The sequence below is a fragment of the Stegodyphus dumicola genome, chromosome 8 (genome assembly GCF_044657685.1).
Source record: "Stegodyphus dumicola isolate Sdum_Otavi_A_Nest chromosome 8, ASM4465768v1".
Classification (NCBI taxonomy): domain Eukaryota; kingdom Metazoa; phylum Arthropoda; class Arachnida; order Araneae; family Eresidae; genus Stegodyphus; species Stegodyphus dumicola.
The window spans coordinates 34,087,075-34,109,793 of record NC_140775.1 but is presented as its reverse complement, the minus strand read 5'-3'; the positions used below and the strand labels follow the sequence as shown (position 1 = coordinate 34,109,793).

Here is a 22,719-nt window from a genome sequence, read left to right as displayed (position 1 = left end):
TTTTTATTTCAACGAAAGCGTAACATGCTGTTATGTGCCATGTACTGCAAACCGACATTTTGGAAATGTTTTTTTCATTTTGCATTGAAGAAGTGAGAAAAATGTTAATGAATTAAAAGTTCAAAATGAGATTGTAATTAATCAGAGACTTCACAGATGTTCTACTTATCACCCGAATAACAAATGTATTCATTAGAGATAGAATATGTGTGAACTAGTGCATTAGATGGTTATTTCCTAATGGAAGCACGCCAAAAAATATACAGACCGATTTTTCATCCTAATGGTTGCTTTGTCGTTTTAACTAAATGGTAATGGAAGGGGAAATATTAAAAAAACGTTATTAATTACTTGCTTTAACTATGTCCTGAAGAGGTAAACGGTTAAACGAGGTTAAAATAAAAAGAAAGTTTGCGTTAAATATGCCATCATAAATGGCAACTGTCTTTTTATCTTTCTTCTAAATTTACTATTTTAAAAACTTTAATAACTTTAAGCAATAAAATTAGCAAATTTCTGTAGGTATTAGTTTTATTACTGAAGTTACCAATTAATAATTTTATTTAAGAAGTCCTGACGGTTTGGGAATGTCACGTAGTGAAAATCTTAAGAAACAACATAATTAAAAGCCTTTATTTTTTTCTGTGAACTCTGCGTGTTTAGGAAATAAGAACTCCTTATCAAAGTGTAATGCAGTTAAAGTTAGAATTCGACAATGTGGAATTAATGAGATTAAGGAGGCATTTACTTTGGGATTTGCTGTTTTAATTGGTGTTCCGAGACAGAAAAATCGATAATCTTTACAAATGAGAACAGGATCCAAAGTGACAGTTCTAATCGAGTTATATTTTCTCTCACGGTTTCTAGAAAGAGTATTTAGTAATTATGATCATCATTATAATGTTTTGAATGTTTTATTAGAAATTAATGAGTTCGTTATTTTTTTTATTTTGAATACTCTAGAAAATTGGATTTTTATTCAACTTCAACTTTAATTTTCAAATACGTATAGCAAACGATAATTGTATAAAAATAATGTGGACTTTTTTAAAGAAGGAGAGCTTGATTTGCTAAACAAATAGGAAAATGAAATAGTTATGCTAAAAGAGGAATAAAGTAATATTTAAAAAAGTAGAATAGTAAAATATATTCCTTTGAAGCAATATTTAACGTTTAATTCCCAGTTCTGAATTTATTTATCGATATTTTTATTCGAAGGGTTCAAGGAATTCGAGATTTAAAAGATTCGTGTGCTTTTGGTAGAGGCGGAGTTATTTTTGAATTTTCTCTAATCCGTATTTTAAACACGAAACACTCAAAACTTTCAAATCCTTCTTAAATTCGGAATCGGGTGTCGAAACGGTTTTTCGAAGCTTTCAAACCTTTAATCTCAAATCCATATAAATTTTTATTTAAGAATAAAAAGAAAAAAGAAAAAATATTTAAAATTAAATTTGTGTAATCAAATCAAAATTTTAAATATGCATTTGAGGAAATAAAATTCGAGAATACAACTTTTAATATTCATGTACATTTCTTAAAAATAGTCAAGCCAAATTTAGTAAATTAAGTTCAGGATTAAAATTCCTTAATATTCAGGTTCAAGCTTTTAGAGTAATTTGACTAAAATTGTAATTTGAGTAACAGTTTGAAATCTTTGAAATTTCCTAGAATCCTTTTTCATCAAGGAAAGAGTAAGGAAAAAAGTCGTATTTCAAATTTAAAATAAGTAATCATAAGACACGGAGCTCTCTCCATAAAAATGTGAAAACAAATCCCAACCTTGTTCATTTTAAAAGTTTAGAAATTCATACATGCAGTATGGCACTTAGGGATGCCGTGAGATAATACTGATGATCTATAAATATGTAGCCCAAAAAACGCCGAAATTATATGCTTGCGAAAAATTATCTTATCTTTAGTGTGTGTGTATTGAGAATACGGCAAAGCACGCTAGGGCTATCTGCCTAAGGGGAGGGATGCTTTCTTGTGGGACTTTCTAAGGGAACCTGGCTCGTATACACGTTACACATGGGGAAAACCACGAAAACGCCCATGCAGCCAGCCCGTTCGCGGGATTTTAACCTCGGACCGAACTACCAGTGTTCAGCGATTTTACCGCTCGGCCGCTGGTGGGCTATCTTTAGAAAATGGAAAATGTTTATCATACTTACAACATTGTGGTCGGTGCTTGCTAGGTGTTTAAACGGACCCTCTTTCCAATACTTACAACAGATAAATATTCCGATTTAAGAATATTTAGCTTGATTTGATCTGGCATGTTTTCACTGTCAGTTTATTTCAAAGACTCATTGCAGCTTTGTCGGAGAGCTACGCAAGGAAATAGCGAGTTTTGATTGTGAAAACGCATTAGAAGAGTGTAGGAACATTCATGTAATCTTTTGACGTGAAACTGCACTAATAGAACAATAAATCTTTGATCGATGAAGAAAGTTGAGTATACAACTTCGACAGCAGATATGTAATCATCATGCTCTCAATTCAGCTGGCTTGCTGAAAATATCGCTGTTGTGCATGATGCAATTCGTAAAGAACTCCAACGTAAAGAATAAAAATAAAAGAAGTTAAGGAACAGACTGAACTTACATTAATTATCTCGATAAGGAAATACATGATAAAGTGATAGCCGGAGAGATTTGTGAGAAATTTTATCCAGAGATTAAGGGGCGGTAAAACAAATCGTAGAAGACATATGCCATATAATATTTTTCAGTCTTAAATCAGAACATTTATTTGTTGTAAGTATGTAAAAATGTTTTCCATTTTCTAAAAAATTAAGTATTTTACTGAGCATATTGATTCCTTTGCTTTACTTAGGACTCTTCACCAATGAAATTACAACAACAGTGCTCTTTTTTTCTCATTGAACATGAACATTTCAGCTGGATGTGAAAAAAACCTAAGCTCGAAGATTCAAATTTTGAAATTATGAAGTTTGAATTTTTAAGTTTTGTAACGTAGGATTCGAAAGAAGCGAATGGAAAACGTGTACGATGATTCGAATTTTCAGATATTTAATATCTTTTAAGGGCTTACGAATCCATAGATTCGAATGTCTTATCCGCACTTCTGGGCTTCATATTTGAGAAAATTTAATTATACCTTATGTCTAATTTAAACGAATTGTTTCTAAAACGTTTCAAAGTCATATATCAGGAGCTTTGTTTCTAAACTCGTATTTTTCTTCTGGTTGTAGGGCGAAGGAAGAGGCGTCGGAACAGCGACCGCAGTTGCTGTGCCCTCTTTGTCAGGTGACTGACCTTGCCACCGAGACAAACAAGATGTGTGGAGACTGCGGGAAGAACTTTTGCCAGAAGTGTGGCACTTTCGTGCCTGGTGAAGGAAGGGTAAGTACCCTACTTTTCAGTACTCTGCCGTATCATAAATAAATATCGTAAGGAGTATATAATTGCTACTGAAATCTGATCTCTTATAGAAAGGGATGAAAATAATCTCTTTTGGATTAAAAAGCTCTAACGTGTGAACAATGAATTAAAACAAAAGACTTTTACATTAAACATGGAGTCTCAGCTCTTATTTGTTAAGATATTGGAGCCATTCAGAAAAAAATGTTCAATAGACATTGAAACATGCCGCACACCAAATACAGTAGAAGTGGTTTCGTAAAAATCCTTGTATGATTCTTCGTCTCTTTCTCATTAACGTCCAAATTCACCTTGCAACCTATTACCTATTTTTATATGTTATCTTTGCTAAATGAGCTCTTTCACTTCTGTGACTACTCCATCAGTAATGCACTCTGGGTGCACCACATCGTTTATCGTCTGTGAATGATAACTCAAATTATGCTCAATATTACATTTTGTAAAATTCGATGAGGAACTTACTAAAAAATTTAAAAATTATCTTATCTCATTTTTTTCAATAGGGCCAAGAATAATTCATTAAATGAAATTCTTAATTTATAGAAACCTATTTTCTTTTCCTTTTTTCACTGACTAAAGCGTATTTGCATTATTATGGCTTATAACAAATATACCAAATTTGGAAACGCGTCAGGATATAAATTCCCACAGATCTTTGAGAATTTTGTATAAAATAATTTTTTGCAAGTGTACCTAGAAATGCATCTACTTTAAAATGATGGTAAAATTTGATAGGTTATAATTCAAATTGGTTATAATTCAAAACAATTTCGAAAATTTTTTAAAAATTACTAAAAAATACAAACTTAAAAAAGAAAGAAAATAGCTGACACTTTTCTTTGAATTGAACCTAAATTTCGATATGTGAAAGAAGGAATCAAGTAAGTTGAATAAAAAAAATGAGAGATTAATAAATATATACCAAATTTAATTAACACTAGTGGAGCTAAAATTTTGAGAGCTAGTTTTTTTTAAATTTATTTATTTATTTTTTTTATTTGAAAACTACTTATGCGAGTTTTACAAAGCTTGGCACTTTGGCATAATTAAGTTGTAGAATCGAAATATGGGAAAATTTTGATATGTCATTTCAGAAAAAGTCCGTTTTTGTGTCAGAATACCTCTGTTAGAACAATTTCTTTGTATAAATTTAATTTATATCTTAAGTCGCACTTTTGAGACATGGTAAACAGAAGTTAAATTTCGTCGATTTGCTCAGCAGAATAGGAGATAAATCACTGTCTCATTTTTTAGTGCCCACCAGCGGCCGAGCGGTAAAGTCGCTGAACACTGGTAGTTCGGTCCGAGGTTCGAATCCCGCGAACGGGCTGGCTGCATGGGCATTTTCGTGGTTTTCCCCATGTGTAACGTGTATACGAGCCAGTTTCCCTTAGAAAGTCCTCCACGAAGGCATCCATCGTCTTAGGCAGATAGCCCTCGAGGCTTTGCCATAATCACACACACACATTTTTTAGTACATAGTTAAGGGAATTAATGCCTTCCGTCCAAAAATTCCATAGTGAGGTTTCTTATAAACAATTAATGTTCAAATCCAATACCGTTGCATCACGAATGTTCCAATAATCAAAATCCAATTAAATAAATAATATGCTATTCAATTGCCAAATAAAATATATATTTTTAATCAAAAGAAATAAGGAAGCAAAAATTTGAGTATGCTGATATAAGTTAAACCAGTTTTTACACATGACTAATTATACCTAAAATATAATGCAAAATTTCGTATTATCGACTTATTCATTTATTAGAATTATAAATTAGCTTTTGTTTACAACCGATCAACCAGAAATGATGCGTTACTTAACCTTTTTTTTTTTACTTCACTGTACGAAGTAAAAAGGAAGTGTCGAAAAGTTTCAGGCAGCATATTTCAACGAAAATATCAATTTTGACTGCAATCGAATCCAATTTAACGATGGTTTTGCGTGATATCTGTACATAAGGACAAAATAAAATACTCTTTTCCTTAAAAAAAAATATAAAACTGCTTTAAAAATGATTTCTGAAGAGTATTTTTCGTGGCGTCTGTACGAACGTATGTACGTACGTTCGTACGTACGTACGTATCAGCATAACTCAAAAACGAGTAGCCTCAGAATGTTGAAATTTTGTATATAGGACTGCTATAACATGTACATGTTCACCTCGTATTTTGGTTGCAATCGGCCGCACCAAACGTATATTAATATATTTATATAAATATCCACTCTGTTATCCGGCTCAATAATCTCAGTTTCTTTACTCTAATATGTTTGTAAATTGTACATTTTTTGCTTTAAAAATGATTGAATTATGTTTTTCTTATCTTCCGGTTAAGATATTTATGCCTTTAGTAAATATCTATGCATTATTTTTAGTTTGGTTTGGTTTATTTAATTACGGCAAAGCACACGAGGGCTATCTGCCTAAGGGGATGGATGCCTTCGTGGAGGACTTTCTAAGGGAAACTGGCTCGTATACACGTTACACATGGGGAAAACCACGAAAACGCCCATGCAGCCAGCCCGTTCGCGGGATTCGAACCTCGGACCAAACTACCAGTGTTCAGCGACTTTACCGCTCGGCCGCTGGTGGGCTTCGCAATATTTTTAGAATTATCAACAATTTTAAAGTTGTTTAAGTGCCGCTAAGCCTACTACTTCTCTTGATGGCAGCCATTGTTTGTTTACATTTGAAACAGAAGGATAGTGGATTTGTTGCCAATCTAGAGAAACTTAGCTTTGCAACAACAAAGATAATGCCTTCATTTATTATTGCCAATTAAATCATGCTTAATCCTTTCTGGAATTTATTCGAGGAAATAAGTGTTTAAGATTTACTTCGTAATTTTTAATATAGATATTTTGAGTTTTTACGTATTTTTGCCTTCTCGCGAAGTGGGAACTGAATTAATTGAATGAGAAATACACAATTGTCGGTAAAAAACTGTTTCTTTTCTGTTTTGGTTGCTTAATTTCTTTTATAAATCATTCTAGCTTTATTATAGTATTTGAATAGAACATGTGGCAACGATTAGATAATTCTATTCTTTAAATGATATAAATTTTGTGCATTCTGAGTTATAATATGAACGAAATATAATATTGTTATGTGAACCTAGCGCCAGAGTGTCGCTATGGTAAACAAGGTGAATTTTAGAGAATGCATTTATTCTATTGTGGTTTATGCGCTGTCGGCGAAGTAGATTTAATTCAATCCAATAAGTTTAAATGAAATGGAAGAAAAAATGCGTATAATTTAATATTCCGTATAAGGAACTCATGTGGTGTACACATCAGATTTTTTTATTTAAAACGTGGATTTCGGTCGGAAAGTCACGCGTTAGCAACATTAGATTTTTTTAAAACATGTAACTGAGTCTTTTTTACGATATATAAATGGCGATACAAGTTAACATCTGCTGTTTGTGAAGGTATCATTTTCATATTTTTCACTTGGTTCATTGAACTCGCAAGAGGAATTAGTTCTGTTGAAATTTTAATATATTATTAACAATTGCATTTGCTTATATTTATCAAATGTTTTCCTATAAAGCCCCAGCAGTGGTGAATTTTGGAAGTTCGATCCAGATTCGTGTGTGTGTGATTATGGCAAAGCCTCGAGGGCTATCTGCCTAAGAGGAGGGATGCCTTCTGGATGACTTTCTAAGGGAAACTGGCTCGTATACACGTTACACATGAAGAAAACCGTCGACCCAGATTCGATACCAGTGAAAGATGCGTGGTTGGCTTTCGTGTGTTTTACCACGTGTAATCTCAATATGAGACAGTTTCCCTTAGACGTTCTTCCCTGCAAGCATTCCTCCTCGAAAGAATATAACGGTTGTGTGCTTCACTAATATCCAATAATTAGCTCTTTCGTAAAAAGGAAGGAATAAGCAAATCACAATCATAGTTCGTTTGATGACAATACCACTATAAACAATCAGAGAATCCTCGCCTCCTTCGGTATTGTCGTAGCAGTGTTTACTGTAGAAATCTTTAGCTTTTAATTAAAAAATACTCAGTTTCAATTTGGGTTCCATCATAAAAATGCTTTTAAAGTAATTATACATTCAGATAAGAAAATCTTACAAAATAGAAATAGTTAATTAAGTTTCTAATGAATAAATTATATACTTAATTATTTTGTTCTCAGTTTTAATTCGAACTAAGGAGAAAGTGCAGGTTTATGTAAGATGACAAAAGCCCATACCTCATTACCTTTCCAAAAGGAATATAAGATTAAACTTTGAAAGTCTTCTGGAAGTTGAGTTTTGCAGAGGATAAGAAGTGTCGTTTAAGATTTGAAGAGGTGGAATAACTTACTGGAATAGTGAAGTCATGGAAGAAAATGTTTTTGAATTCACTGTGCTGCAGTTTGACATGTAATTGCTGTTCTAGTTTTATACAACCAGATTAAAGTGGAATTTCTATAGACAACAGAAGGAGTGTTTTTTGATTTTGTTAAAGGAAACAGAAAACACTCAGTGTCTAGACATGCTAGTATAATTTATCTCGGAAATTTAATGCTCGAAAAAAGCCCTATTAGAATTAATACTTTCGTAAAATTTAATTCTCTTTTTTTGTAGTTTTATTTCACTTTTGGGATCAACAGTTTATTGTGAAGCAGGAAACATGGAAAACAAGCAGTGTCCTTGCCGGAAGTTGAACCTGGACCTCTCAAATAAGCGCCTATTGTGCTACCATTACATCACAATAAATTCAATTCATCACAATTTACATTCCTAAAGGCATATGAAAAGGAGAGAGAAGATACCTTATGAACTCCCCCTTTTAGAGGGTGACTGGGGATTAGGGAACCCTATTGCCAAATCCTGGTGGTGACGAATTATTGTCCGCAACCTTTTAGTTAGGGCGCCACTGTAGAGTTATAAGATTATTTTAATGAAGAAGACGGGAAAGAATGTGCAATGCCCTTGCCGGGACTCGAAACTGGAGCTCGACGAGTGTGCTATCATAACACCACGAATACTCGACGAGTGTGCTATCATAGCACCACGAAGTCATGCGGGAAGGAGGGGGAAAATACTTTCTACACTTCAGTCTAACTCTTTAAAATATTTTTTATTTTACAAATGCCAGTCCATTGCGAAATAGCTTATTAATTACCTTTAACATTTTTGGACAATGCAATAATTAATTCAAAACTCTCGTTAAAAATAATTATCCATTATTTGTGGTTTAGAAGAATATAAAACGCTAAATAGTTGTAATAATAAAATCGATGAAGATAAACATTCAGACCCCTGGTTATGTAAGCGTTTTAAAACTTATTTCATCAGTTTCCTATGATACGCACTTTCTTACACCCTTAATCATTAATCAATATGTTTATATTTATTACATTTTTCAAAACGAAATAAAATTTGGTAATGTTCTGTTATCGGAACCGAATTTAGAAATGTATGAATGTATGCACGTGTGTATGCATGTATGTGCATATAGTATATGTATACACACACATAGATTCGAGCTTGCATATAGACATGACCATATGAACACATACATCCATACATATATGCATACATACATATACACTGCTGGATATTAAAATTGCAACACCAGGAAGGAATGATCTGACGAACGTCAAATCACATGAAAGGAAGAAGTTGGGATGTGCAAATGATTAGTATTTCAAAGCATTTAGACGACGCAAGAGGAGGGGAAACGACATCTGAAGCACTGCATAAAAGAAAAGTTAAGTAGTGGATTTATCATTGGGAAAGTGCTTTGTAAGGTTGGAGTTTGCTCAGAATATCGTGTTATGCCTTGACGAAGAAGAGGAAATGCTTACCAGCAAGTGTTGGAATTCGACAGAGGCAGTATCGTTGCCTATGGAAAGTGTAGATTATCGTTCCGTGATATCGCCAGTCGCACTAGTCGACATCCAAAAACGACATCGAACCTCTCATGGGAGTATGGAATCAATGGATTACTGAGGTTCATACTGAACAGCATGCAGGATCTCAACGCCCTGCCATGAAAAAAGCTAATGAGAACAGACATGTTGTGAGGTCAGCTCTGCAAAACCGTGCGACTACATCACGGAACATTAGTCAAGAAATGGGCATGTTTGCAGCACGCCCAGTATCAGCTCGTAAGGTGCGTCGACGTTTGCAGCAGCGTGAACTATCAGCAGGGTAACCATTGCTTCGATTTTCCTTGCCAATGAATGCAGCACAGAGAAAGACTCTATAGAGTCTGGTGCGCCAAAAGGACAAAGCTGGGGACTGGAGTGGCACAATGTCGTCTTTTCAAACGAGTCCCGGTTCCACGTGCAGTATTTTGACGGCCGTATACGTGCCTGGAGTGTTCTAAAAGACCGCACGTCGCCTGCTTGCATTCGATATCGGCATAGGGGCGCTGTACCTGTGTAATGGTTTGGTCAGCCAATGGGTACACGACACGCACATCTGTAGTTTAGATCGACGTAAATTTAATCGCAGATGGGTAGATTTATAGCACCTTACGTCCAGTGGTTTTGCTCTACTTTCGAGGTCCCCAAACGCCATGTTCCAAGAAGATAATACAAGACCACATGTTTCACGTCGTGTTCTGACCTTCCTCGATACACAGGGTATTCGATTGCTGCCTTGGCCTACAGGGTCTCCAGATCTGTCACCCACTTAAAACATCTGGCCATAGGTAGCTTAGAGACGAGCCTGCCATCCGTCTCCAGCTAATACGATTGATGAAGCGTGGCATAGATTTGAAGCAGCATGGAATGGGTTGCAGTTTCTATCATAAAAGCTCAGTTTGACTCCGCATTTAATGGCGGAAAGAGCGTTTGAGTTGCCAGGGGTGACAGCTGTGTCTACTAACTTCGCACCCCTGTAAAACTCCCAAATGCTTACAAATTTAATCATTTTGGCTTCATGCCATACTATTTACGTGCAGTAAATATCTTTATTGGTGCGCAATTTTAATGGCGTTGCAATTTTAATGGCCAGCAGTGTATTTTTGAATCTGGTCCTGCTAACAAAAAAAGTACCTAAAATTGAAGTTTGCAAAGTCTCTGACTGACACCGGACTGTTAACTCTCGGTTCTCAAGAGCACGTGAATCACAAATCCTTCCTCAGATAATGATAGGTTTTGAGAAGTTTGCGTTTTTACAGCAACATTTCTCGGAGAATCGGGATCACAGATGATTTCGTATAGATATATTCCCCAAATATTAGGTATTTTTAATGATCCTACGTAAGTAATTTGTTTTTAAGTTAAATGTTTCAAGAGTTATACAGAGTAAAACTAATGCTTTCCTCATGTTGAGTGACCATATCTCCATCCTTGGATAAGAAATTAATTTTTCCATTACCATTTTTTTGAAGAAAGAAATTTGTTGCATTATTTTATTTAGTACTAATTTTACTGTATTATGTTGCTTACTAAAATAGGTTAAATTAGTGTAATATGTTACTTCTGAAATAGGTACTGCAAGGTTTCTTTACGTTTATGAGCGCAACGTGTAGCATCAAATTTTAAAGTATCTGAGTACTGGAGCGCGATAACATATACTGCACAGTATTTATTTTCCCCATCTAATTTGAGATTATGTGTCAAAATAGCGTTGCCTTCATTCGGCGCTTTTCATCACGCTAAACGGAAATGGAGCGGGAAAAAACAAATAGTTGACTTAATCATCTGCTGCAGTTGCCGATGCTATGCTTATAAGTCAAGCTGAATGGGAAAAAGACCCTGAAATGTCTAATCTAAAGAGACCATCTATAAAATGTTATTCTGGCCTAAAAAGTTATTTAGACCTTTCAGAACATTCTATTGTACATACCTGAGAAATCTTTTTTCAACATAGTGCCTAGAGGTAAAAGACTGAATCTCAAATAGTGACTCCTTTTTCGAAATCAGCATAACAGAGAGTAACTTGTGAGAAGAACTAAAAGTATAGATATACAAATATTGGCATCGATGTAGTGTAGTAGCTTATAAGGTATATCCTTGCCTGCTTCCAAAAAAATAAAATGTCTCTGCAGTGGCCCCCGAACTAAAAGGGTTGCGGATGATGATTCTCTTCACTCAGGATTTGGCGAACGGGTCCTCTAAAAATCCCAGTCGCCCTTTAAAAGGGGGAGTATATAAGGTATTACTGCCGCCTTCTTGGCATGCCTTCATGGTGTGGTGGTCTGCACGCTGGGCACGTATTTCTGGAAGTCCGCGGTTCGATTTCCTGCAAAAGCGGTTGCTCATTTCTCATCTTTTCTACTTCCAAATTACCTAATGTGTCTACAAGCTTTCGGTGGCAAAATAAAAGCTAAAGATTTCACAAGAAACATCACCATCAAATCTTGGTCTTTGAACATGTCTTTTTACTAATCCACATTGTCAAACATAGATTCACATCAAGATGCAAAGTAACCTGAAGGATACTGTGAAGTTCCTTCCCCTGATGAAAGACGAAGAACGGAAGTGACCTACCCCGGAAAAACCGGTCGAGGCAGGTTGGTGGGGGGGGGGAGAAAGACTGGACTGAGTGGGCACTTGGGTTGGACCGGCAAGCAGGCGGTGTGAGAGTATAGAGAACTGAAACATGTTTTAATTTCTTTTGCGCGCCTTATATATATATATATTGTATACAGTTTATTTTACAGTGTATTCGTTGTATGGTGTATCAATAGCGCAGTATGTGTAATAAATTAGTGAAAAAAATGTCAAAGCGGACAAGTGTTATTTTCCCATTATGGTAAGTTCACGAAAAGAACCCACCTCGTGTTTTCAATGAGCACAAGGCATGACAAATGGCGCACCTCGCTAGGATAGTGGGAAAAAGGAAATCACCAAAAATACGAAGGGAATAAGATCGTAAAAAGTGATTTGAGTGAACGTGGTTTAAATGAAGGAAATAATTCACGAAAGCAAGCAAAATGACAAAAGATGGTCATGAAAGACGGAAAGTGGCACGCGTAAGCCTACACGTGCAAATAAACGAAAGGGTGTATGAAACCTCGTCGTGTGAAAAGTGATTAACCAGTGTGTGGTAAAAGTGATCATCAGTATTACCGTGGTGATATTATTAATTGAAATGTTCGTGCAGTGTTGAAACCAGTGTGTGGTAAAAGTGATCATCAGTATTACCGTGGTGATATTATTAAGTGAAGTGTTATGCAGTGCGATGAGGAAATTGTACAGAATGGAGCACAACTCGTCATTTTCTACTATCGGGATCAAAGGTAAGTCCCTCTTAATTTCTTGGGAAGCACAATATATAAATGAAGAGAGCTCCCTCCCTATAATTACTATAGTAACGGAGAAAATTAAAATTGTGTTAATGTCGGTTAATAACATGATTAGAATGCCAGGCGTTAAAGCCAGTAGACACTTAGAAGGTATATTTTATATGCAAGTAAGGAATTATGATTAATTTTGTTATTAAGGAGATAATGTATGCTAAATGAATGTTAAAATAGTTCAAAAATATGTCAGCAGTAATTTCGAAACATTTAATTGTGTACTCATGTTACTAATTCAGGTAGAAATGATTATCTAATTTTGTTGTTGCCGTGTTTTGACAAAATGTTTTAATCATTAAAGTTAATAGGTTGATTAAAAATTAATTAGTTTAATGATTTGAGAACAATAAGTAAATGTTTGTTTCATTGCCAGAATATGCAAAGTATTATTAGGGCGTAAGGCCAAAGTATTCAGAACTATTTCATTTTTTTTGTACTAATTCAAAAGCTAATATAATTTTTGGTATTTATGTGTTAACATTATATGGTGAAATATATGTTAATAGTGTAATATTCACTAATGATAATGTTTGCTAAATGAATAATGGTAGTATTCAGTAGTAGTGAAATATGTATGTTTGCCTGTAAAATCAAGTGTTATTTATGTATGTGTAAAGCTGTAAAACGAAATATCAGATGTTAATATGGGTCCTAAAAGGAGAAATAGGGTGTCAGAAGAATCTGATGAAATTATTAAGAACATGCAGGCTCAAATTAAGTTAAAGGAAACGGAGCTACAGTTAGAAAAGTGTAAGTTAGAGGCAGACGCGGCTAAAGACCGATTAAAAGAGATGGAATTTCGGGAAAGACAATTAGAGAGAGAGCATGAGATAAAAATTAAAGAACTAGAATTTCAGAGTAGGAAAATAGATAAAGTAGGAAGTAAATCGGGCTCAGAGGATGAAGAAATTTCAGATGCTGAGAGCAAGGGAAATGATTTCTTGAAACATTTAAAAATAATGAAAGGAGTTATGATTGACCCGCCATCTAAAGCTGAGGAATGGCCGTTCTTTTCCATCATGCGGAAATCATGTTTAATCTCTATAAAATTCCTGAAAAACATAAGGGGAAAATTATTTTGCAGAGTTTAAAAACTAAAGTTAAAAGTTTGATTTCCACTCTAGGTAAAAGGGATTTGGATAATTATATTAAGATTAAAGATACAGTATTAAAAGAATCCCAGATTACCCCATTGCAACATAAAAAGAATTTAGAAAAATGTGTAAAAAGATATGAGGAAACGTATACTCAGCACATAGCGAGGGTTGAGGCAGCACTTGATTTCTACTTAGAATCCAGAAAAGTTAAGACTTTTGATAAATTGAGAGAACTATTGATTGTCGATCAAGTAAAAGATCAATTACCCGCAAATGTTAAGGCGCATATACTGTTAAAAGAGGTAGAAAACTGGTTATCTCCGTCAGAGCTGGCAAATGATTTGGATAATTACGTTGGAGCAATGCCTAGAAATTGCAATACGAGTGGTCAGGAAGTAAATAAAGTGGGACCAAAACAGGAACCGATAAGACAAGGGGAGAAATTAGGACGACCAAATAAGAGTAAGGGAAATTTCAGTTCTGATTACAGGGTTGATAAGGAGAAGTAGAAAGGGGTAAAAACTTTAGAACCTCAAGGAATGATGCAGGCAAATAAGAAAGTTCTAAAATGTTTTCAGTGTCAGGGTGAAGGACACATAAAGCGTTTTTGTCCAGCGATAAACCTGATAGCGAAACCCAAGAGAGGAAGCGAAAAAGAGGATACGGATGAGGAAGCAAAGGGATTAAATAAAATATGCGTAGGGTTGAAGTTAGCTAACTATGCAGGAGAAATTCCGTTAACTAGGGCAAGTGGGGAATTACCTAGGATAGAGCTGCAGATAGGCAACGCTAGATTCAAAGGAGTGATTGATAGCGGAGCAGAAGTTACTGTAATCCGGAAATCGGTAGTTCCACAGGAATATTTGGAGTCTGGAGGGAAGATATGGTTACAACTTGCCGTAGGACCCCAGGTAGAAGCCCAATTAGTTACAGTACCTATCAGTATCTGGTCAGGAGAAGAGGAGGTATAGCCTTATGTAAACGTTCATGCAGCAGTAATGCATAATTTGAACTAGGAAGCGCTGGTGGCACCTCGAGATTTTAGACTTCTCAAAGAACAAGGAGATATTTATTGGAGAGAAAATAAGGAAGAAAAACTAGTATTGGGAGTTGGTCAGGTATCGAGTAACTTGGACGGAAAGGAATCGACAGAAAAAGCCAGTCACGAGGTCGAAGGTGAAACGGAAATAGCTCGTACTACACCGTTGGTAAGGAGTAAAGATGAGGGGGAAGTAGAAGTGGGGAACAGTGAGCAAGTGTCAGCTGATAACCCACCCTTATCGCAAACTCAACGTTTTAGACAGGAGCAAGCGGAATGTATTTCGCTGAAAAGCGGATTATGGATGCACGTAATAACAAGAATGGGTATTGGCTAGAGTCAGGAATTTTGTACCATACGGGAAGTGTCAATGGGCAGCGTTGTAGTCAGTTAGTTGTTCCTAAAAGCCGCAGGAAAGAAATTGTGAAGTTGGCTCACGAAAGCTTACAAGAGGGCACTCCGCAGCAAAGAAGACGGCGGAAAAGATTAAAATGTCGTTTTGGTGGGAAGGATTGTCAAAGGAGGTGCGGAAGTGGTGTGAAGCTTGCAAGGAATGCCAGCTACGAACGAAAGTTAAAGTGAAGGATAGGGCTCCAATTACAGCAGTAGGAGGATTTTGGCTTCCCTGCTCCGGGAACTTAAGCCCACTACAGGTCTACTCTCCCTTTGGGCACATCGTGGAGGTTCAACCTCCACTATTACCCTCCAGGAGAGCAGCGTACCACCTGGAGATAAACCCCAGGCAGCACCGGTCGTCTAATGCTCCTACTAGTCGCTTGGGCGAGCCCGTCGCAGCGGGACATTACCCAGTGACCCCGGGGAAACCCCCGCGTTACTAGAACCACGTGCCAGACTCCGGGGCCGGCCAATAAGTGACCTTTCCCAGAGCCTTCAGAACCACCAAGTTCATAAATTTTATACCCCCGTGGCCGAGACTGCCTAGGTACAGATCCTAGCCAGTAGAATTACAGCAGTAGGGAGGCCAAACTACAGCAGTAGGGTGGGCAGAACTTCCATTTCAAGTGGTTAATGCGGACGTTTTAGGGCCGATTGAGCCGAAATCTTCAAGAGGGCACCAGTATGTGTTATGTGTTGTTGATCCACATAGCAGATGGCTGGAGGCAATTCCAATAAAGGCGATAACAGCGAAGGCTACATGTGACGCTTTCATTGATATTTTCATGCGAACAGGAGTTCCGAGAATGATAGCCATGGATAACGGAACAAAATTTAAGGCTAAGCTAACACAAGAATTTTTAAGTAAGTTAGGGGCCTCGCCAAAATTTTCTACGCCAGGGTATCCGCAGTCAAACGGGCTAGTGGAAAGGTGGATAGGAACAATGAAGTCAATGTTGCATCACGCGATAAATACTCAAGGAAGAAACTGGGATAAGCAGTTACCATATTTGTTATGGGCTTATAGGGAGATACCGAATTCAACTACCGGAGTCTCACCATTTTTGCTGATGTATGGTCGGGTGCCAGTGGGGCCACTGGCGATACTTAAATCAAGTTGGGTAGATGAGACGGTATTACCACAAGGAGCTGGGGAATCAGTTACTGAATATTTAATTTCTCTTCGAAATAGGTTACAGGAGGCAGAGAAATTCGCTAAAGAAAATTCGGAAGCTAAGCAGCAGAAATATGTTCATCATCATAATTTGAGGTCTAAGGAAAATGAATTCGAGATAGGAGATGAGGTAGTAGTACTGATACCAACGTCAACAAATAAACTTTGCTCGAAATGGACAAGACCTGGAGAAATAGTTACGAAAAAGTCTCCACATTCATATTTGGTAAAATTGCCAGATGAATCTGTTAAACATTTGCATCAAAATAAGTTACGGAAATATATACAGCCTATAAATGCAGTAGGGATAATCTATGAGGCTGACACAGAATTTGGGGAGGTGCAGCACGCGCCTATTCAAAGAAACCCTAAAGTAGACAAACTTTTAGATAGGATCTGTGTTTCAGAGGAATGGAAACATTTAGATAGGTCACAGAGGGATCAGTTGAGCAGATTAATCAAATCTTTCCATGTAGTGTTTGACGGGGAGATTAAATGTGCGAAGGTAGGATCCCACAGTATCAGGTTAAAAACGGGAGTTGAAAGAAAGCAACCTTATGTTTATAAGGTACCTGAGGCGTTGAAGCCACAGGTGGAAAAACAAATTGCTGATTTGTTAGAAAGAGGTTTAATTGAACCTTCCACAGCAGAGATTGCTTACCCTATTGTGTGTGTAGCGAAACGGGACGGAAGCGTACGTTTATGTTGTGATTATCGAGGGCTTAATGCGGAAAGTCAGATTATCCCATTTCCTATGCAAAACGCAGAAGAGCTTCGGTATAAGGCAGGGGCAGCACGTTATTTGTCTACGCTAGATATTCTTAAGGGGTATTGGGAAATCCCTATGGACAAGGAAAGTAGACATCTGACGAGTTTTGTTTCTCCGAAGGGTCAGTATCAGTGGAAAGTGATGCCGTTCGGTTTGTCAGGTGCTGCCGCAACTTTCCAAAGAGTGATGAACCAAGCTCCTAGACCACATAGTGATTATGCTGAAAGTTTCATCGATGATATAATTATCTATTCGTCAACGTGGGAAGAACATCTTAAACATTAAATGAGCAGTACTCAGTACTTTACAGACATTGAACTTTACGGCTAATTTAGAGAAATGCTCTTTTGGCAAGTCGGAGATAAAGTATTTAGGTCACATAGTAGGCTCGGGCAGACATGGCCCAGATCCAGAGAAATTGCAGGTCATTAAAAATTTGAAGCCACCTAGAACCAAAAAGGCATTAAGATCAATTTTGGGGTTATATAATTACTATCGAGAGTATGTTCCGAATTATGCAAAAGTAGCTAGGCCGTTAACTGATCTCACGAGAAAATCTATACCTAATGATATACCTTGGGGGTCTGAAGCCGAGAAGGCATTCAAAGAATTAAAGGATGCATTGTGCACGGCATCGTCTTTATATACGCCGGATATACGGAAACCTTTTGAGTAAGTTAGGGAAATTAACACAGACGCCTCACTAATAGGTATTGGAGCGTGTTTACTTCAACGAGATGAGAATGGGAAAGCTAGACCGATAACATTTGCTAGCCAGAAATTAACTAGCGCTCAGTCTAAATGGAGCACTACAGAAAGAGAAGCGTATGCAATTATTTGGGCTCTCGACAAGTTCGAAACTTGGACATACGGAAATAAAATTTTGTTGCATACAGACCATAACCCATTAAAGTACTTAACCGAAGGGATACCCCGGAATGCTAGATTACAGAGATGGGCATTAGCTCTATCTCGCTTCCAAGTCACTGTATTGCATAAACCAGGAGCTAAAAACTCCGATGCAGACGCATTGTCTAGGATCCCTCACGAATGTGTAAGTGACCAATAATCTGAACTAAATTGAAAAAAAAAAAAGAAACTAATGTAGGTATCAATTTTTTTTTTTTTTTTTTTTTTTTTTTTTTTTTGTGTGTGTGTGTTTGTTTATTGTAACACTAGAAAAGATAATGTTCAAGGCAGTATGGCAAAAAGTATATGGATATTGTAATTTTCATTTATTATTTTTGTATTATTGTTATTCTAGAAAAGATTGTTTTATTAGGGTATGTTAGTAAAAGAATTATTCATTACAGAAGTGTCAGAGAGTTGATATTGTAATGTTTTGTTTGTATTGCTATAGAAATTTGGACATGTGCAGTTTTTATGTTTATATGTGTTAAGTGTTTTTTTTTTTTTTTTTTTTTTTTGTGTGTGTTAGTGTTTATAACTATAGCATGACCCTTTTTTTTTTTTTTTTTTTTTTTTTTTTTTTTTTTTTTTTGCTCTCTGAGTTTACTGTGATTACTTGTGCTGTGTCCCGGAAAAGAGGGACTACCTGGTAAGTGCCAAAATAATATGGGTTTCAAATTTTTCGACTCAGTCGTAAATATTTACAAACCAGAGGGGAGGTGTGAAGTTCCTTCCCTTGATAAAAGACCATGGAGGGAGGAAAGGGAGGAGGGGCCATTCCGCGCTAGAAGTGAAGCACTGCTTTGAAGCTTGGGTCACCAGACGGGGTGTTTTTGTTTACATTCAGAAGCTCGCTTGACAAAATTCTGATAGTATTTCGACACACGACAGTTCCATAGAAATCGAAAAGGGACACTCTCGCATGAAAGAAACATTCATAGTGTGATGGATAATAGCAATTTGTACAGTTTACTGACATTTACGCAAAAATCACATCTTGGTTATTTTTCGATAACTAACAACAGCGATTTTGATTATGAATTATTTTTTTTATAAAATTCTAAGCTGTTGCACTACAAAAATATAGATTTTAAGAAAATTGCTAAAAGAGATCTGCCAAAATTTATTTTCTAGAAGATTTGAAAAGTTTGAAACTTGATGGCTAAATGTAAATATAAAATTATGTATGTTAAAATATTTGTAATTAGGCACATAGGTCAGATTAAGTTTTTATTAAATAGAGTAACGCATGCAAGGGCTATCTGCCTAAAGAGAGAGATGCCATCGTGGGGGAATTTTGAAGAAAAACTGACCTTTGAGTGGGTATTAAAAATAATACTTATAATTTTCATTCAAATTATATTCATATATATTTTTTATGTAAAACTTTCGGGTGTATGCTAAATTAGTGTAAATTACTTTACACGAAAAATATAGTGAATGCACAGAAATTAAAGATTTGCACATGCCGGAAATGATAAATAGGAAATATGTATGGGTATTTATGCATGTGCTTGCAAAAAGCATGTATCTGCCTTTGACAAAATACTTAAATATTCATTAAATTATTTATAAATGTATTTGAAATGAAGAATTTATTGACTTATAAACAACTGTGATAGTACTGTGAAGAAATCTAATGATTAAATGTATCTAATTTATAATGATTATAAATGTTATCTAAATATATAATAACCTTAATATTGAATTGTAAACATAAATTGAAATCCTGTTGACAAATACGTTATAAAACTATTTAAGCAAGAATTGTTCGTATTGGAAAGCAATCTGTTAAAAGGTATTGTAAAGCAAATGCTATGAGATGCGCACTTAAGAACGTAATAAAGAGTTTTGGAATATGTATTGTTGAAATGAAGGGTAAAAAAAAAAAATCTGATAAGTATAATTAAAAGAATTATTCCCTTTACATTTTATAATAACTCAATACAAATTATTTACAATGTATTATTTACAAATGTATTATTTACAAGTTTTAAATAATACTTAAAAAAAAAGAAAAAAAAAAAAAAAAAAAAAACTTATTTTATTCCCTTTCAGAAATGTTCAGAGAAAGTCAAATACTATTTTCCTAATAATTCTCTAATTTAAAATGAACCGAATAGAGCATTAATTATAAATTGACTTACATTTTTCGATTTAAAAGAAGCCAAAAAATCATGTCATATTTAAGAAAGTATTTTAGGAAGAAGCTCTATAAATAGAAAAGAAATAATGCATAATTTTAATATTAATAATACAGTAAACTTTGATCTTAATTTTTGTACCTTAACCGAATAAAATCGAACTACCTTAATTTTTTTTTCCAATGTAATTAACGAAAACTTGTGAAAATATTTCATTCAAATTAAACCATTCTGAGAAAACTGTCCTGTGAAAAGTATAGCATTTAATTCCGTTCAGAATGAAATGTTGTTTAAAAATATGTTGTTTTCACATACTTAGGACTCTGAAGTGTTGTAGAAAAAGAAAATATATACATTTATATGTATATTTGCGACGTAATTACAAAATATTTACACCCGAACGCGTCAAATCCCATAGAACTCAATGGTAAATAACCCAATGTTTTGGTCACCACGTAGGGATCGCCGGTGCTTCAGAGCAGGGTACGGAGAAACTTGTTTAGGGCGACTCCTTCTTACTTCCTACCTCCATGTAAAAGACGAAGAACGGAAGTGACCTACCCCGGAAAAACCGGTCGAGGCAGGCTGGTGGGGGGGGGAAGAAAGACTGGACTGAGTGGGCGCTTGGGTTGGACCGGCAAGCAGGCGGTGTGAGAGTATAGAGAACTGAAACATGTTTTAATTTCTTTTGCACGCCTTATATATATATATATATTGTATATAGTTTATTTTACAGTGTATTCATTGTATGGTGTATCAATAGTGCAGTATGTCTAATAAATTAGTGAAAAAAATGTCAAAGCGGACAAGTGATTTTTTCCCATTATGGTAAGTTCACGAGAAGAACCCAACTCGTGTTTTGAATGAACACGAGGCATGACAGATACAACAAAGTAGGAAGAAACGTCTACCCAGTCTTAAGAGGAAGGCATGAAGGAATGTCCACCACTAACTAGATAAATCCTTTTAGTGATATCCCACCAGCGGCCGAGCGGTAAAGTCGCTGAAGACTGGTAGTTCGGTCCGAGGTTCGAATCCCACGAATGGGCTGGCTGCATGGGTGTTTTCGTGGTTTTTCCCATGTGTAACGTGTATACGAGCCAGTTTCCCTTAGAAAGTCCTCCACGAAGGCATATCTTTCCTTAGGCAGATAGCCCTAGTGTGCTTTGCCATAATTTAATACACCACCTTTTTGTGATTTTAGCTGTCGTTCGCTATTATGGTCACTGTATATGGAATAAGAATTGTTGAAATGACTAAAGAGTTTTTTACACAAATTAGATGCTATTATTTAAAACAAAATGACAAAAATTTTATGAGAGTAAATGTACTTTTAAGCATTCTATTTAAATGGAAAATTATAAAAAAATAGCGTTTTGAACTTTCTTCTTTCAAAATCGATTTCGTTTTTAATAATGTTAGACCATATTAAAAATTATTGGATTATTTAAATTTTATTAAATCGTAATCATGTAAATAATCCGTGTAAAATCAAAATTGTATAGGCATCTGTTTTATTATACTTTCATACTTGTTTGTTTATACTTTTGTAGTGAAATCTTGCAGACAATTCAGACGCAAATATATAGATCCGAACTCGCAGACTGAAAATATGCCATTGCTTGAGCCCTTCATTTCACAAATTATTCATACGATATTCATAAGATGGTTTCTCGACAAAATGGATCCTCAACTTAATACATTTATTCCGCCCTAGACCCCAATAAAAGAGAAAAATGCTTTGTTTGCGTATTTGAACATTTTGCTAAATTGCTCATGAATAATTCGTATCGTAATTCTGTATTCTGGCCATCAGCATTTAATACGCACTTGTATTTTATTGCTAGCATAAAAATACGTTACACAATGATTCATAAAAATACAACCCGAATCCTTCAATACATATATAAGAAATTACTAAAATTGCCTATAAATTTATTTTAGCCCATGATCAAGTTAAATTAATTAATTAAAACTAAATGCACGAGAGCTGTCTGGCAGAGGGAGGGATATTTGTTATTCATGGATGATTATCTAAGGAAAACTGGCTTATATTAGGAACAAAACACTTTAAAAAACTCCATTGAAGCTAACTCGTTCGATGGGATTTGAGCCTGGCTCGAACTACCACTTTGTAGCGATTTTATCCTCTCTGCCACCGATGAATTTGTTTTCAGCTAAACGACGAAGAAGAGTCCTTAGACTGTCCTTAGACTTCGCCGACTCGGGAGAGTCCGTAATGTTACATGCAATCAATGTGGTGTTCAAAATTATTTTTGAATTTTGTGGAACATCTAGAAGAGTTTTACGAAACCCCAAGATTCTGAAAAGTATGGTTTGAAGATCACTGCGCTAGAATATGCCGGATTTGACACCTTGTCCTTTGCCAAATGGATGTTGATCCAGAGCTGTGTATTTATGGCAACACAGGTTTTCGTACATTATAAATGCTTCTGATCTCATTGGTAATCATGTGAATCGAGATATTTAATAAGATCAAGTAGGATATAGATGCTCC

At 35.6% G+C, this 22,719-nt stretch overlaps 1 protein-coding gene across 4 annotated transcripts in view; it reads left to right on the top strand.

Moving 5' to 3' along the window:
- The window catches only part of LOC118182896 (uncharacterized), a 462,070-nt gene that overhangs the window by 125,356 nt on the left and 313,995 nt on the right, over window positions 1–22,719 (top strand). For all 4 annotated transcript variants that reach the window (XR_015042537.1, XR_015042535.1, XR_015042536.1 and 1 more), the window contains exon 2: window positions 3,218–3,368. Coding sequence is in view for 1 of the 4 variants with exons in the window: in XM_085821730.1 (XP_085677856.1) it covers window positions 3,218–3,368 (151 nt within the window). In the remaining 3 variants the exon portion in view is untranslated. The remainder of the gene's footprint in view (window positions 1–3,217; window positions 3,369–22,719) is intronic.